General features: G+C 40.5%; 1 protein-coding gene across 3 annotated transcripts in view; it reads right to left on the reverse strand.

Moving 5' to 3' along the window:
• Positions 1-18,326, reverse strand: part of CARMIL1 (capping protein regulator and myosin 1 linker 1) — a 189,928-nt gene that overhangs the window by 26,055 nt on the left and 145,547 nt on the right. For all 3 annotated transcript variants that reach the window (XM_030226536.2, XM_030226520.2, XM_050971176.1), the window contains one exon: positions 15,647-15,796. In XM_030226536.2, the coding sequence (XP_030082396.1) occupies positions 15,647-15,796 (150 nt within the window). The remainder of the gene's footprint in view (positions 1-15,646; positions 15,797-18,326) is intronic.

The following is an 18,326-nucleotide window of genomic DNA, read 5'->3' on the forward strand; positions in this document are numbered from 1 at the left end:
TGGCATGATCCAGCAGCAGCTTGGTTGCTGGGGATAAAGGCAGAGGGATAGAGATGCTTCCCATTTGCTTTAACAGCATGAATAACAGCTCCACATACACTTTTATTTGAAAACCTTCTGTTTTCTAGCCTGTTTGGGAAGTGCACAGATGAAAGGCTTCTTGCCAAGTGAACTTTCTAGATCACACGCAGAGCAAAGTGGGTCAAAGCATTAATTTAAATAGGCCAGTGTGCTCTTTTACAAAATATTAGGCTTAATCTCTGCTTAACTTCTCAGCCACCACACAGTCTGCTACAGCAGCAGTACACATGTCATTGCTAGAGGAGATATTTGAACTCCCCAGCCTGACTCCCATTTCCTATATTTCATGGAAGCAGTTCAGCTTTGGCAGAAGCACATCTTCTGCCTTCTCACCACCTCTGGCCCCACAAGCACAACGTGGCTCTCTGGCCTTATGCTTCCCTTGTGGCCTTTACAGAGGAATAGCTGTTGGAATCACCCCTCATACACAACTTCCACAGACTTTCCATTCTAGCACACCACCTCCTGAATACTTCCTTGTTTTGCCTACTTTTCCATAAGCACATTGTAGGCTGCTTGGCAGAACAGATAGAAATATTAACTGCATCTCTGGAATTTGAGAGGACCTCAGGAGATGGCTCCATGAATGTATCCTTCTGCAGTAGATGTGGGCCAGCAGATCTCTACCACACTTCCAAATAAGGGCTTATTAACACACTGTCATATGTCCTTGCTAACTTTGAGCTCCCAGGATCTCTTCCCATGATCACTTTTCCAGATTCCTCCCTTCTGACTGCCTTCCTAACAAAACTGTCTGAGCTCTCTGGAGTTTTCTGAAATTGTATTACCAGCTGTGGAAGAACACTTGTACCTTGGGAATTAAAAACAACAACAGAAATCGTTCTGTTTTGAATGCTAGAAAACAATGTACTTTCAGAAACAAGATCTCAGATATTCTCTTTGTTTATACAGATCATTGAAATTACTCTAAGTGCCGAGGGATATGCTTATTTCCATGTTTTTCTCCTCCTACTTCAAAGTAATTTATATTCAATCCTTTTAGATACAGAGATGCTCTCTCTGTGACCCTCCTGTCACTTCCCCTTCAGAAGATTTCAAACAAACTAATGAACAACTTGCCGCTCCCTCTTGAAATTTATCTCCCCAACCAGACTCCCTTCAACAAATGGGTTTTCAAGCTTTGAGAACATGTTAAGGACTATTCTTTCATTAAGCTGTATGATGCTTGAATATAACCAACTCAACAGATTTTCCTTCTGAGCAGTAATATTTGTGCTTATACCTCCAACATCAGCACTCTGCTTTGGTTTGGTCTTAAAACCAAAGGATCACTTAAATTCAGATGCTACATTAGCTGAACCCTTTTGTAAATCCAACTCATTCCTGAATCACTGCCTATTTCATTTGTAGGTGCAGATGGATGGCACTACGGTCTCCCAGGAGACTCTCAAGGCAGTACAGAGGCAAATGGAGCACAAAACCATAAACAAGTAGGCCAGAAACAGCAGAGCTAAAAAAATACTTACACTTGTACAGCAGAGAGTCTCCATGCAGCAAAAAAGAAAGAAAAAAGAATATGAATGGGGAAGACAAAGCAATAGCAGTTCTCAGGAAAGGAAGCAAAACCAGGAATCACCAAAATAAAGAAAACTAAAGCCAAAACACTTGGAAGTCTTAGCAGGAAAGGTGACATGCAAGAATGAGGTAAAAATCCCTTGTATTTGGAAGTGCTATACAAATTTGTATTTTCAGAGGATAACCAGACAAATATGTGCTCTCTCGTTTGATCTACATTGGGACAAATTAAGGTTTTCTGACAAATGTTTCCAATATAAGGCACTTGCCAATGATGCCAACCTGCCACCTGCTGTCCCAATTTTTCCATTTTGCTGGCACCAGTAGCAAGAAAAAAAAACGTAATTCTCCTGCTTCCTAGTCTGAAAGAAGATTCTGAATTAAAAATTGCCAGTTTGTTGTGGTGTGCAAGCAAGCAAGGAAAATAAAACAAAGCTTCTCTTGAAAGAATGAAAAAGGATGGAAGTCTGTTCTCCTGAGGTTTAAATAAATCTAAACTAAAGGCAACAGTATATCTCCTTCCCATAAGAAGGTTTAGAGGCACAGACTTTCAAGCACTTTTGGCACATGAGAAAGATGCTGTTTCATGACTGAAGCAAAACCTTTTCTCTTCCCTTCAAAAATGATAAGCAAAAAAAGGAAGCAGCACAGCCATCACAGGAAATGAAGCAATCCCAAATGCCATACCCCATCTCTTCTATGGCTCAAGACCAACCATGCTCCTCCCGAATTTAGGGTTAGAAAAAACAATTATTAGAAGTGTGCTTTTGTTTTCAAGTTGTATGGGAACAGCTATTACAACTCTGCAGGTGTTAGCAGAACGTGGCAGAAATAGGTATGGTCTGGATTAAGCATCGTGTCAAGAAAGTGCTGCATGTTCTTGCACCCAGCTCCTTTCCTTTATTTTCCTGCTGTCCTGAGGGTCAGTGGTTTGTTGGGGTTTTGGGTTTTTTTTTTGTGTTTTTATTTTCTTTTACCCTCAGGAACTTTAGCTTTATGCAAGAGTTCTCAGCTAGCAGTGATTCCAACAAACCACCTCATTACTCTTGTTTTTGTATGTTATCCATGCAGACATACACTCTTATTCAATTTCTCTGTCAGAATCTATGTTCTCTCTTCTCTTGCCCATCTTCTACGCTACCAATCACTACAGCTGCTCTGAGATTGCTGAAGAGACTGCAGAACCAATTGACAACATCTCGAAAACTGATACAATCTTTTAAAAAGTGCTCCTGCACACTTCAAGAAATAAATCTGCAACACTGATTCTCTTTCAGACAGCATTTGTGGCAGCAGTCCAATGTTTTCTGTGTATTTAATGCACAGGCAGGAAAGTTGTTTGTATTATATAGGCAGCTGGAAATGTGATTTGGACCGAAGTGCAAACTAACACACATAAGTGGAAGCAATCTCAGGATTTAGGGAGTTTACAGTCTATGGTCCTGATCCAAAAAGGGCTTATGGAAACTCCTACCTTCCACACTTCAGTGACCCCCGACTAGTGAGGCACTTAAAAAGTGCTAAACAACAGCCCAACAAGGGCTTATGGAAACTCCTACCTTCCACACTTCAGTGACCCCCGACTAGTGAGGCACTTAAAAACTGCTAAACACCTTGTGGGTGGGGAGTCAGGAGGGAGAAAGAGGCGCACAGCAGGCAACAGGCTAGGTGAGGAAGCGCCATTAAGCAAAGCAAAGACCAAGGGACTTGCCTGAAGCCACCAAGGAATCTGGCTGCTTGCAGGGAACCTGATGCCAGTGTCCAGACCCCCGAAGCACTACAGACCGTGAGGCCTCCCAACCTTTCCTCCCTTTGTTTGCTCTCAGCATAATTGCAATATGGTCCGCCTCCCAGTGTACATGGACCAACCATGTTCCAGATGAAATACCAACCCACAGCCAAAAACCCCAAGAAAATTAAACCCAAACAAAATCAGAAACTGCATTGGGGAATCCTAACAATGTGCCAGTGAGGTTTGAGATGTCATAAAAATATTTCAAAGGCATTTTACAGAACATATTTATCCAGGGCTATACCATTTCAGCTGTATGCATTTTGTGGGGTATGCCTTTTTTAAGAAAGAGGTATAAGAAAACAAGGCATTTTATCACAAGTCCTGTTGTTTTCTTTTGCTGTAAGGAATTCTAACCTGTAAAGCTGCCATGACACCAGTTTAGTCAATTAATGTTCCCATGCTTCCTTTAGTCTCTTAACTACCTCTGACAGTGTCATATATATGTTTTCTCATTAAAAAAAAAAAAATAAATAAAAAAGAAGACAAAACATTTCTTAACAAAGCAGAGCAGCAAATTGACCAGTTCTGGGTTTCGCACATGACATCTCTGGACATGCAGGTATCTCACCCTCTGTACAGAAAACCTTAGGAACTAGAAAGTTGCTATTGCTTACTTCAGCTACAGAAGATTTTGTGATGTGATTTCCAGGGTGAAACCCCTCATGTGGCTTCTGAAAACCAGTGATGCACTTCCCACTAGCAGTGACAGTAACCTGAGCCACTGTCCTTAGAATCTGCCCCTTGAGTGCCATCGTCCTTGGAAAGTTAAATGTAATGCTAAAATCTGTGATACCTAATGGAGTATTTTTCAGTAGACAGGAGATCAAAGCCCCTCACAGTCCTGAATGCAGGAGTCATGTTTTTCATATCAGCATATCAATCCTTACCTTCGTATTTCAGAGTTCTGTACTCTATATGGAAATTTTATAGACAGACAAATAGAGTAAATAGTGTAAATAAATATGGCATACAAATAATCCATATGTGAGTGTCAGGAGTATGTATACTTGTCTTCCCTCCCTGAAGAGCTGAATTTCTAGGGAAGAAGCTATGGGCTCAGTATTAATTCAATTAGTCTCACATAAACCACCCTGACCTTTAGAATTACTTTGTACAGAAATACTTTCTGAAAGAAATGGAGTAGCACTGCAGAAAGATAAGCTCAGTAGATTTGCCCTTGAGCTATTTTATAGCTAGTTATATTTTACTAGCCAAGAAAGCTTTGCTTTTCTGCTTGCTGAGATGTGGCACATGTACTCACATATTTCATCAAACATTTCAGTATTTTCTTTTAATTAATAATTCTACACTTACATCTTTTGAGTCATGTAAAATTCCTGCTAATAAACATCCCTGCATAAAAACAACCAAAGCCTTCACGATGAAAAGTGAAGAATCAGACACACAAATTAAACTGAGTGGTTCCTAAAATTACTAAACCAAATGTTTAATTCCATGTTCCGAATTAGTATCCTGCAAGGAATTCATGCCTGCAACTACCACCTGCAAAAGAAAAAGCAATTCTCCATAGAATCAGTTTTGCTTTCTATTTGCTTATAAAGAGGTTAACATCTTCTACAGTACCTGGGCTTCAAAATAATCCAAGAGGATGGTTCTAACTACATTACTTTTGCTTTTATAGTTATTTTCGTTAAAAACTAAGTGCAGGGCAGAGAGCTGCTGTGGGTCAGCTAGCACAAACTATATCTTCAAGTCACCACAACCTGCCTGCTTGTCATTGTTTATTGCTTTCAGCTGGCAAAAGCTGACCCAAAAATTACTTTGTTCATGACCTAGTCTTCCATTCAGTAAGAATAAAAAGCTCTTAAACTTGGCAAACATGCAGGGGTGGACAGCTATTCAAGATAGCCTTAGGCAGTCCTTTAACAGCTACCATATGTATCAGGTGCCCTGGGCAAGAACATCATCAAAGCAGCTCAGAGGCAATGTACTCCTGAATGGGTGTTCAGGCCAGGAAAAACAGGGCTTAGGGCAACTTCATCTAGCACAGGGTGCTCCTGCCCACGGCAGGAACTTGGAACTAGTGAATCTTTAAAGGTCTCTTCCAACCTAAACCATTTGATGATTTTATGAAAAGAACTGTTGTACCTGTCTGCCCTAGAGCTTCCAGCACTGAGAACCAGCACAACTTCTGCATCTCTCCTTCCATCCAACAACCTGAACAGCTACCAAAAGGATAAGCAGTCATCCAGACAAAAAACTACCAGTCATCTTTCCACTGTTGTCAGACCCTGTGTGGGCAGATGATGCACTGCTTGTGGTGGCATATGACAGGGGAAATGCTACAGGGACTAGCATTATCACAGTGAGTTTTCCCTGGAGGGGTAAGTGGACTCCATTCTCAGAATTATGATGGGAAGTTTTACTCTTGAAAATCCAGGCACACTTGAGCTGTTGTCATTTTCTCACAGAAAATACTGCTTCAGGCATATCTCCAGCATGCACAATAAATCTTTGTACCCCTCAGACATCTCAAAATATACTTTATGAACTAAAACATTAAAAAAACCCTCTCAACTTTCTGAATTTGAAGTCCTGCCTATACTTTATCAAGTTATCTTCCTATTGAAAACAGGAACTATCTTGACTGGCAACTAGCAACTATTTTAAGACCCTGCAAGAGAAACTAAAATACTTGAGTAGAATATTTGAGTTTCTTCTATAAAACAAACTGATAGAAAATGTCAATCATTATTTACCTAAGAGAGGATGGCAAAACTCAAAAGCTGACCAATGCAGTGATGACACTAAAGCATGACACCTGATTTATAATAAATAATAAATAATGCTGGTTGGTCAGATAGTCATGGGGCAGCACGCTAGCCTAGGAGGGACAGAAACACAATGAAAGGATTGGAAGACACCTATCCTGCAAAGCAGGACTGCTCACCACAGCATGGAATTAAGTGCTGATTGCATAGACACAAGCTTCCCAGGAGTATCTAAATACTGTGGTCTTGGAAATGACTCATAGCTAAATTCTATCAGATAAAATGAGGTTCTGATCAGCTTTGAAATCAACCTGACTTTTCTATCACTCCCTTCTTCTCTCTTGTTTCTTTTAGATTTCTTTAATATCTGCATACTTAAACAGATGCAAGAATGTTCAAGTGCTTTTGGTTTCAGATTAGTATTCCAGTCCTGCCACTACTGACCTCAAAAACTCACACTAACTTGATCTAACATGAGATACAATCTCACTGCAGAGATACATGGACCACTTTGTAATGAGGCTTTAGCTGACCTGAATAACATCCAAAGAAAGTATGTTTTCCTCTAAGTTCTCCTTTAGTCAAACAGAAAGATGTTTTGAGAGGCAGCCTGATAGATTTATGAATAAAGATGTGTGATGCAGCTGATAGCAGTGATGAGACTTGATGATTTGGAAGCTGCCTTCTGACCTTTTGGCAGTATGTATGCTTAATTTTAATTATTTATTTATTTTGAAGTTCCTATTCTGGTAAGCCAGCTCATCCTGACCTATTTTTCCTTGATAAAATATAGCAAAGCCTATACTAATAGGCTAATGGTACTCTGTAACTGCCTGTCCTAACACAGACTTTATTTCCCCTCTTCCTTGTGAGGAGCTATTGTTTATCCCTTCAATATGAAGTATCAGTGTTGCAGAGCAAAACGTGGCAAGCCTCATGTTCTTCTGGGTGAAGCGAGAACCGTGAAGCACTCTTAGTGAGACAGACTCATGCTTGTGCTATTTTCAGTAGGCTCTCCAGATTTCAGAGTAAACAAGATTTCCCCAGACAACACTCATGCCAAGTTGTTCATCTGAGATGCTGGAAGAATCAAAAAAGCAGCAGAAAGGACCACACAACCTATACAGAAAACTCCTCAGCCATTTGAGAAGGTCAGCTTGCCAGATGCTAATTGAATTGTGACACATCTTGGCTGCAAAGAGATGTGTGCTACAGAAATAGCATTATCACAGGTTATTCTCATGCTGCTTGCTGCTGCACCTCTGACAAAGGCACAGAGCAGAGATTTTGGCAAGAACTACTCCAAAGGAGCTCCTGCTGATCTACCAGGGAAATAATAACAAGAAGATTCTTATAAGCAGAGGCTGTGGGAAAATGATTCTGTATCTGTTTGTGCTGAACATCAACTGACTCCATGGTTCTGCTGGCAAAAGGGATTACATAAATGTTCCCTGCCTCAACCTGTGCAAAAGGGCTTTGCCCTCATATCCTGTTAACTCTCCCTGAAGCAGGTAGGTGAGTTTTGGGGTGATTCAGCTGCTGGCTGAATGGGCAAGTAAATGCAGGTAGGGACAGTCACCTCCCCACCAAGTGGTGGCTGGGTGTCAATCAGCAGGCTGTGACAGCCTATGACCAGCTGGTGCCTGCTGAGATGCCTGTGCTGGCAGCCTGGGCATTCAGATTCTTGCCTGCAGAGTGGCAAATGGTTGGATTGAGCAGCCAGGAGTGGCACTACCCACAGACTGCACAGCTGCAGGTTCAAGACCTTTCTGTCGACCAGAGACAAACTTCTTAGTAGTAACTCCCTCCTAAAATCCCTGGAGAAAAGTTCAGCTCTCAAGACCAGTGTTTCAGTGAGTGATTTGTTACTGAACTCTCCTCTCCATTTGGCTTTTTCATGACATGTGAAGTAAACCAATGGATACTCAGCATCAGTAAGACAATTGCTGCCACAAAGGATGTAAGTGCCTTCTTGTTCCCAGCTGGGAACAAGTTAATTTTCTTCCTAGCATCTGGTACAGTGCTGTATTTTGGATTTAGCATGAGAACAGTGTTGATAACATGATGGTGCTTTTAAATGTTGCTGAGCAGCGCTTACACTAAATCAAGGACTTTTCAGCTTATGCAGCCCTGCCAGCAAGGAGAGTCAGGGTGCACAAGAAGTTATGAGGAGGCAAAGCTGGAAGAGCTGACCCCAGCTGACCAAAGGGACATTTCAGACCATATGGCATCATGCTCAGCTGATAAAGCTGGGGGGAATTGGCCAGGGGGTGGTGGCTGCTCCTCAGGGTCTGGCTGGGCATCAGTGAGCAGGTGCTGAACAACTGCATCATGTCTCACTTGTTTCCTACGTTTTTCATCATTATTACTATACTCCCTTCCTTTTTTGTTCTACTTGTTTTTCTTCCCAAACCATGAGTTTTTTACTTTTTTTCTGTTTCTCTCACTCATCCCCCACTGCAGAGGAGGTGAGCGTGATGTTCAGCTGCCTGCCAGATGAAATCACAACAACTACACGCCCTCCTCTCCACCCCCAGCACAAATCTGGGTCTGCTAAGGCACCAGTACTGCAGGAAGACAAGTGCCTGGTACAGGTGTCACCACCCAAAGAGAATACTCAGCAGCTGCATTCCACAGTTCTTTCTATAACCTAGGCAGAAAGCAGTCTCCAAATTTATACTACATTTTTTTCTTAAACATGAATGCAGTGCTGTTAAGCCGTTCATCACATTCTTCATTTACTTCATATTGTGCCAATAATGAACCCTAGATTATGAGAAACAGCTTTGAACGCTAAGAAATCTCAGCTGGTTTAAGAAAACAAACCTATCTATAAATTATCCATCACCTCCTTCCATTTAGAGACTCAAGAAAAGACATTGAAAGCCAGGTTTCTTTTAGAGGGTTTCAGCTGGGAACATGTAACCCCTCATAAGCCTGTACTCTGTAGTCTATACATGTATCAAGTATTGAATAAACATGGGTAAGGGCAGCGAGGATGCTGCAAAATTATATACAGAGGAAATCAGGAAAAGATAGGTAATGAATAATCACTATTAAAATTAATGTATTTATAATTCTAATGAGGATAACACATAAATTGCAAATAAACAAGACATTCTGCAAAATGATCCCACTGATTCCCTTTGTATGGCACTTTCTCAGCCACTGCACTGCATGTGTAAGGAAAGGCTTAAGGAGAACTCTGGCACTGTGCTTTGCTCCTCCTGGTGATATTTCCATAAACTGTCCTAATTTGGGGTGAGTCAGAAATATGACTGGACTCCCACTGCAGCAGATTTGCTCACATGCCAGTTGAGCCTTTTCAGAAGCCAAGAACACTCTCACATACCATAATGCCAGTTTCTAGCTTCCCACTGAGTGCTGTATTTACTGCACATCAAAGGCCCATTTCTGCTACTGCATACAAGAGAGAAACTCAAGTGTCACAATCAATTTAATCCAGCATTCATCCAGGCTGCTGCCTTTGCCCTCATCCCTGTCTGCTTGTTTCTGCCACTCAGGATTTGTTTTGTGGACACAACCAGGGGACTAGCTGGTCTGTAAACTAACCTGGGAAAGAAATCCTCCATGAAAAGCTGAACTGTCAGTCGAATCAATTCCCACACCCGGTTTGTTGTGAGGGTGGGCAGGAAAGTGCGAGCTGTGTACGGGAGAAAGTGGAAATGCTCATTTCAGCAAAAAGAAGACTTTTTCTGGATACAGTCAGTCACAGAGCTGGAGCTTTACTTATAGTGCAGGAAAACATATAGAAAACATATAGAGTCCAACAGGAAACTGGATTTATTTGCAGTAGGTGTTCAGTCTTTCATCCAAAAAGCTGAGTCTGTGCTTGAGACAATTCTGTTGCAGGTAAATAGAGAGCAGCAAGAATGAGATGTGGCAGTAAGTCAGGGCATACCAGAGAATCTGTGCTTTTTTTTTCCTTCCTACAGCATCAGTGCACATGTTCCTGAGCATGCACCATCATCTCCTCCTTCTGCCACTGAAAGCAACTGAAGAGGTTTCTGTTGTTTTAATTCAAACTTGCTGCTGATGGGAAGGAGGGCAGGGGTTGGGGGTGGGGCAGGGGAGAAAAGCTTACAGGTGGTGCTTTATGAGTTTGGGGTGGTCTTTTTTTCTTTGTTTTGTTTTGGGTTTTTTGTTTATTTATTTGTTTTGTTTCAATAATTTTCTTCTTGATGAGTGCCATTTTTTCCTTTTCTCTGAAAACACTGAGGTCCATACACTCCTTGTCATTCAGAACACACAAGGTCAAATTTTCATGTGAATACAGGACTCATCTGCTAAATCTCTGACAATGGCTAGCCAGGAAGAACATATACCACCAATCTACAAGTGTTCTGCTATTTCTGCAAATTTTCTTCTCTACTCTACAGGTGAAATTTATTGTTCAATAAAGAACTTTAATATATTGCTAATGAGTTTGTTTTTTTAAAACTTTCTTCCATTGAAATCACAGAGCAATTTCTGTGGTTAAAATTAGAAATAGATGAAAAATGGCTAGCACTGAATATTCACCACAGGTAGTTCTTTCCATTAGCCACTAGCATTTTTTCAAACACAATTTACCATCCAAGTGTTTCAATCTTACACTGAAATGCTTTAAAGAAGAGTTATAGACAAACTTTTGTATTGCAACCTACAATTGCTTAACATGTTTCAAACAACTTCCTACCATACCTCTTCATAAAATAAATAGCCTCTACTTTGCTCTAAAAACAATACTCATCCTGGCTGTATGCTTATTACTACCTATAGTAATAAAGTTATATTGCTGAAAGAGGTATTTTAAAAAGATGGGTACATGGATTGCTAGTAAAAAGAGCTGTTTCTCTCAAAACATCTTTAAAGAGTGTCTCGACTCCACTGAGCACTATTTAGTACTCTACAAGCCAAAATGACATTCAAATAGCTAAAAAAAAAAAAAAAGACTTAAGAAAATACCTGTTAAACACAATCTAACAAAGATGCTCCACTATCTTTTGCTGGGGAATAAGCATTATTTTGTATTTCTTACTTCTGCAAAGTACTAATGCATATGACAACTAGAAGCATTATGCTAATTAAAATCAGATAGTACCTACCTGCATGATCACACACACCAAGACACATAATACTCAGTCTCAGTAAAAAAAGGGTGCATTATTTAAAGGCAGTTTTAAAATGCGTGCATGAGGTGAATTTGTGTCACATTCATCATATAGACACAGGACAATTTAGACAAACCATACTATTTTATGAACTTAACTCATGACTGAGTCTAAGCTCTGAAAAGCAGGCCATGGGTTTTTCTTTCATCTGAGAGGAGCAAGTCATTTTCTGCATAAAGATTTTTCTTCCCATCTTGGTTGCACACAACTTTTATCTAATGACTCATTACCATCAATGCAGCTCTAATCAAATGTAGACAACTAAGACAGCTGTAGATTAGGGAAGCATCAATTTACTGTAGTGCAGCTCAGGGAGATCAGAAACTCTTGGATGTGTAATGTTCCAGCAATCTAATCCTACGCTGGACCACTCAATTGCTCCCAGTGTTCTTCACAACTCATTTAACAGACTGGCAAATACTGGCATGACTGACACATCTTTCATATTATGGGCTCTCAGGCTGCTGTTAAAGGCTGGATAAGAAACTTACCCTAAGCTGAAGCTAATAAGCGTTAACTGCAGAGTTTGGTATTTAGGAAATCCTAATTCCCACAACAGAAAATACTAGAAATAACATGAAAGAGTCTATTTTTCAGTGATGCATTTCGTGAGCCCATTTGTAATATTTCATTCTGTCTTGTCTGTGTTGTTATGCATATCTAAATTTCTTCTCAGTCGGGAAATCCTCCCAGCCACAGCCACTGGGCACTCTGCTTGAGAACAGGTGGGCAGGCTCTGAAATAGTGCCTGTCTGTTCCCTCTGTCACCAACAATGGAGGTTTTAGATCCCTTTGGTGCCAGTCAAAGTGTTCCAAACTTTTCTGTATTTGCATTTCAATCCACAGAAAGGATTGAAAAGCAAATCCTTTCAAAACAAATAGCTCATAAACATTTTATTACCAATACATCCACCTCCCTCCCAGTCATTCATACAGCTTCAGTGATATGCAATCTACCTACAACCATAGTCAAATGTGAATCCAGATCCAGTTTTTCCCCACACTGTTGAAATTCAGCTTCAAGGGAAGCTGGTAAATAACAACATGAGGCTGTATGGTTTACCCCAGCCAAAATATTGGTTATAAATAGGCTTGATGAAGAAAACAAGAACAAAGAGTTGATGAAGACAATGGGGGTTTGCAAAACAAATCCTGTTTTGCAAATGGGAAACAGCTTCCCCCAAAAGGTGGTCCAAGCTCAGTGCCTCTCCTTCATGACCAAAATCTCTTCCCAAAACATTTTGAAATCAAGCTGGAGCAAGGCTGGGCTTAGAATAGGCGAGTTTTCTTTGGCATCCCAGCAACATAATCAGCCTTATCCTACTTTCCAAATACTTTTGGCTATAGGAATTAAGTTCCCAAACAAGCACAATACCAAGCTGCAATTCAAGGTTTCAGGTTTGAGCTTTGCCTAACACACAGCCAGGTGCATCTAATCAAAAGGCTAAGAATTGCTGAAGGATTTCCAATGAGCAAGGCAGAGTCCCAGATTAATGCTACTTTAGAAGTAATATCTCAATATCTATTTTGCATTTAAGATTTAAAATAATCAAAATAAATTAGGTTCCCAATTATAGTTCATAAAACCATACGCTTCTCTTTCTAGTAAAATCTCTCAGCAACATATCTGTGTCCTGCACTGATCAGCTCATAAAGCATTCCTTGATGCCCCTTTCAGAGGGTTGTTTCCACACAAATACCTGTGTGACACTTAAAAGCTGCCACAAATAAAGTTATGTTTATCAAGAGAATATCTGAATTCTGTAGGATTTTCCCATAGCTAAAATGAATCACTTTGAAAGTGCTCTCTTTGAAGTCACCAACTCCACACAGAAGATGCATTCCTTTAGTTGCAAGGAACTCAGTGCAAACACTAGCTCAGTAAAAATCTCTGTATCACTCAGCCTTTTGGAGCTGTGCCAGTGTGTCAATGTTAAAGCTCATCAAAGCCAAGTGCTAAGTCCTGCATGTGGGCTGGGGCAATCCTAAGCACAAACACAGGCTGGGCAGAGATTGGACTGAGAGCAGCCCTGGGGAGAAGGACTCGAGGTTGTTTGTGGATGGGAAGCTCAATAAGACCTGACAACGTGCACTCACATCCCAGAAAGCCAATTGTATCCTGGGCTGTATCAAAAGCAGAGTGGACAGCAGAGTGAGCGAGGGGATTCAGCCCCTCTACTCTTATCTTGTGAGAACCCACCAGGAGTGCTGTGTTCCAGCTCAGAGGCCCCCAATTTAAGGATATGGACCTGCTGGAATGAGTCCAGATGAGGCCATGAGGATGATCAGAGGGCTGGAGCATCTCTCCTGTGAAGACAGGCTGAAGGAGCTGGGGTTATTCAGCCTGGAGAAGAGAAGGCTCCAGGGAGACCTTACAACCTAAAGGAGACCTGAAAAAAGGCAGGACTTTTTACAAGGGCATGTGGTGATAAAAAAAAAGAGAAATGCCTTCAACTGAAAGAGGATGGATTTTGATAAGAATATTAGGAAGAAATTCTTTACTGTGAGTGTGATGAGGCACTGGACTGGGTTGCCCAGAGAAGTTGTGGATGCCCTGTCCCTGAAGGTGTCCAAGGCCAAACTGGATTATGCTCTGAGCAACAAGGTCTAATAGAAGATGTCTCTGTTCACAGAACATGATCTTTCATGATCCCTTCCAACCCAAACTATTCTTTGAATTCATCTATTTATCTGTGTATTTTTACAGCAGCAAGCAACATCATTTGCAGTCAGGATGCAAAAAGCAGCTCCCAAATATGGATTACAGTTTTTAATAAATGGATTCTTTAGCACTGACTAAGATTACTGTCTCATGTTTATTTGATGCTTCATTCTCTTCAGAAATTAGATACTGATGAGAATCTGGGTCACAAAGGCATTTTGAATCTCTGTGCAAGGTGAGGGTGAATGAAGAGAATGAAGACATATAAACACTTCTGAAGATAAGTACAGTTAGCATCTAATGCATTTTTTAGAGAGTGTAAGCAGCATCACATTTCCATTATTTTAATATGGCCAAAGTGAAAGATATCAGTGGAGTGATGCTTTCATATAACCATGGTGATATGAGATAAAGACAGGAGCTATTTTTTTACATTTCCAGTATTACTATCCTTAACAGGCTACAAGAATAAATTTAAAGACAGAGTGTGGGGTGTCAAAACAAGCCTTTAGTTTAGTTTTCTGTATATGAAGCCAGCATGCAAAAACTAATTCACAGCTACAGTGTTCAGCTGCCACATATTTTACTGGGATGTCTCTCCCATAGGAGCTAGGGCTCAAAATGATTACTGAATGTTGGCTACAGAAAGCTTCTGGAACGTGATAGTAGCAGTGATGAACTAGATGATGTAATCAACACCACAAACCTCACAGGGATCTGTGATGCTCAGACAAATATTGTCTCAAACCACCTCGCAGTGAAACAGGAGATTTGGAAGGGAGAGGGAACCTATTTTTAAGCTGGGATTGGCAATGAAGGTGTGCTTTTGTTTTACAGATAAATGAAACCAACAGATAGCTGCTGGAGATGGCAGCAGCTCTGCTGCTCCTCCCGTGCTGTCTGACTCTGCAGAGCTGAATCAACAAACCTTCTACAAAAAGCTGCAATCAGTTTTTCTGCCATCTTAGCTTCTGGTGAAAGCACTTGGCCAAGGAATCAGGTAGGAAGGTAGAGCAGAGAGCTCATCCCTTGCAGGAGTGACCTACTAGACTGACTAATTTGTAATAGAGAAACACTTCCCTAAAGTTCCTGTCCACAGTAAAGCTCCCCAACAGACTGAGATGGGTGAAGGGGAATTTGAGATTGAGAACAGTTATATTTGCAATCATGTGGGTTCACATCTTGTAAGGATGATGATATGGCAAACAGCCATCTTTATAATAAAGTCACACATAAATCAACTTCTGTTCATAGTCAGTAACATAACTTTCAGGCAGAAATATTTTTTGTCACAGGTGAAAGAAACCTAATTAGAGGAAAGACAAAGGCAGAAAGCAGCATGTTGTCAAAGGATAGTGTAGTCCAATTTATTTCCTCAGATGAAGCTCTGTGAAACTGTGCCCCATGAAAGAGGTGTTTACTGTACTAGCAGTGCAAGGGAAAGGCCCTTGAACAGGCACAAGGAAAGAAGTGAAGAAAATGGAAAAGTTTTCTTCTGCTGAAGATGTAGTTCAGGCAAAATCTTCAAAGCTAACATTTACTTCTGCTAGAAGTTAATTCCTAACTTCAGTTTCCTGATACCACAGATTTGCTAAATGATACTCTGAAAAGTATCTTCCCTTGTTACCTGTGTGCTTAACCACACAAGCTGTGGAATGTGTCTTACCATACAAGTGTCCAGATCCTCCAAACGTTCTATCTCTGTCAACTCCTCAACCGTGATCATGGAGCGTTTTGTGGGCTTTTCTTCAGCTAACTCAATCTCCAGTGATTCTTGCTGTGGAAGTGGTTTGCCACGTCTGGTCAAATGGTCAGCCTGGAGATAAAGACAGGAACACACCAGTCAAACTTAAAAAAGACAAAGAGAACCCAACCAGAAAGTTTACAGAATTTCAGTGATCAGAAATCCTGGAAGAGCAAGCACAGAAGTTATGTTGTTAGCTCAGTTATGTTGGTTAGTCCTCACACTGGGTTTGTCTTATAAAGAAAATAAAAGTGTGGAAGGGAAGCTTTTTCTTGAATTTTTTTTTTAATTAACAAAGACATGTACAATATCAGCCAATATAATTTTCATAATTATTTAATGGCCAAAATGTTATAATCTGCTATTCACAAAAAACCCACAGTTTTAAATACCTCAGTTCTGTTACACTGAAGAAATAGGGAAAAGCTGTAATAACAGCAAAGTCTGGTTTTAGACCTGCATAGCAAAAACTGCTACTAGGACCACAGAGAATGTTATAGAAACCACTCTGGGTTGTATTTGGAATGGAGTGGGCTCATGATGTCATGAAAATGATGAAATATTTTCTAGTTCTTTTGATAACTGAAGAGAATATTAAACATCTGCTAAAAGCAAATATTTGAAGAACAGCTGTCCCAAAATCAGTTGGTCACAGAAGTCTTCAAAGAGGCAGCTAGGAAGAACTGTAGTCCACTGCTTCACATCAGCACAACGCGGCACAACCAGTGGATTGCTGTTTGGTTAACAATCAAAAAAGGTCAACAGATGACCTCAGTTAATTATAGCTCATTTAGTCTGGTGGCTACTTAGGAAAAGCAACTGGAGAGCTGCTATGAATTTATCTTCAAGCACACTAAAATAGCTGCAATAATAATTAATGCTAATTGTCGTCTCCTTAGGCAAACTGAGGTCTTGTCAAACAAGGTTTATTTTTCGAAGTTGCCTCAAACACTACTATGCCAATGCAACAAACACAGACATTTGTGGGTGGTTGAATTAGTAGAACATGACACTCCAATTTAAGGAGCTGGCTGAGAACTGCATCAGTGCATTTAATCTTTGCTGTACGAAGAACTAGCTGCCAGCTCTCAGATTGCAGCTGTCAGTTGAAGAATTAACCGTGTCAAATTAGACAGGAGTTTCTCTAGCAGCATTTTTGAGATCAGTGCTCCTCAAGGTTTTCATCAGTGCTATACCATCTCAAAGAACCTAGAGCTAACAGAAACACAGAGCTAAATGGTGAAAGGGACATGTTAGTCATGTAGGCCAAAATGGATCACAAAGCAAATCAACCCAACCTCAAATGTACAGTCATTCCTTGGAAACCAAGAGCAGTAGCAGTGTCAATTAGCCAATTTCACAATCCTGAAAAGCAGCAAGTATCCAGAAGCCTTTAGTGGGAGGGAGGTCTAGCCAACTTTGTCCTAAAAATGAGCTGCTACTGAAACTCTAACAAAAGGAAGGAATTCTTGGCTATGTAAATACAAGGAATGCGGAATATCAGGAGAAAAACAATTTCATTCCTGAGGACTGTGTTGGTTAAAACACTTAAATAGTCTGTATGGTTCTGGAAACCACAATTTTAAAAGTGACTTCTTAAACAGCTGGAAAAATTGCAGAGGATTTTCAGTGAAGTGACTCAAAGGCTGGAGACAATGATGTACTGTGCAGGAAGCTGGGTATGACCAGGTTGTGCAATACCACTGCACAGACACAGCCCAGTCACCGTTCATTCCATCTGAGCCTCCTCCAGGACAAACTGGAGCTCATTCATGTGGTCTCTCCCATAGCAGGCTGCTGCTGCTGCATAACTCCAGATACCAGAGGTTGTACCTTTACACAATGCTGCTCTGTATTACAAAGATGCATGCTCAAGTAACTCAGTCTTCCATTAAAAAAAAAGGGGGAGGGAGGGCAGAAAGAGTGATTTGTTTTATGCGTGTGAGGACTTTCACAGAGAGGAAATTAAGAGAATATATGTTCCCTTATCTTGGAGAGAAAAAATTTTTCTCTAAGAAAAAATCATGACTGCAAGTTGAAGCCAGAGAAATTTCAATTAGAACTGAAAAGCAACTTTAATCAGAACGACCACCCACTAAGTTCTTTAAAAAGAATACTGGATTGTCCTTACAAAGCCTTGTTGCATTAGAAGCAAAAAAGATTTTCTGCGGATACACAGTTGTTTATTTCTTCTACTCTTGATGAGGCAAGTACCTCTATAATAAATATTTGTGCCTCCCAACAGCTCAGGACCTTCAAGTAAGAGTGCCTCCCCTTCTACCTTCTGACTCATTTCTCTTCAAACTTTATACCTCCATTTCTGAGATAACCTCAAAATGTACTCATTCAGGAAACAAGGTCTCAGTGGTACCTGAAGAATTCTAAAGAATGAAATCTTACCTCTCATTTCATGATCAACCAAGCCTTATACTCTCACCTTAATACTAGGACTGCTCTTAACTAACAACTTAATACTGCATTCTGATGGCATTTTTAGTTCTAGATCTGACAACAGCTCAAAAGATAATAGGACAAGTATATAACACATCTCTTCCAAGGTTGCGTCTTTCTTACAGCAAGAGCCCCAAAATTATATTTCAAA

Source organism: Serinus canaria, chromosome 2 (genome assembly GCF_022539315.1).
Source record: "Serinus canaria isolate serCan28SL12 chromosome 2, serCan2020, whole genome shotgun sequence".
Taxonomy (NCBI): Eukaryota; Metazoa; Chordata; class Aves; order Passeriformes; family Fringillidae; genus Serinus; species Serinus canaria.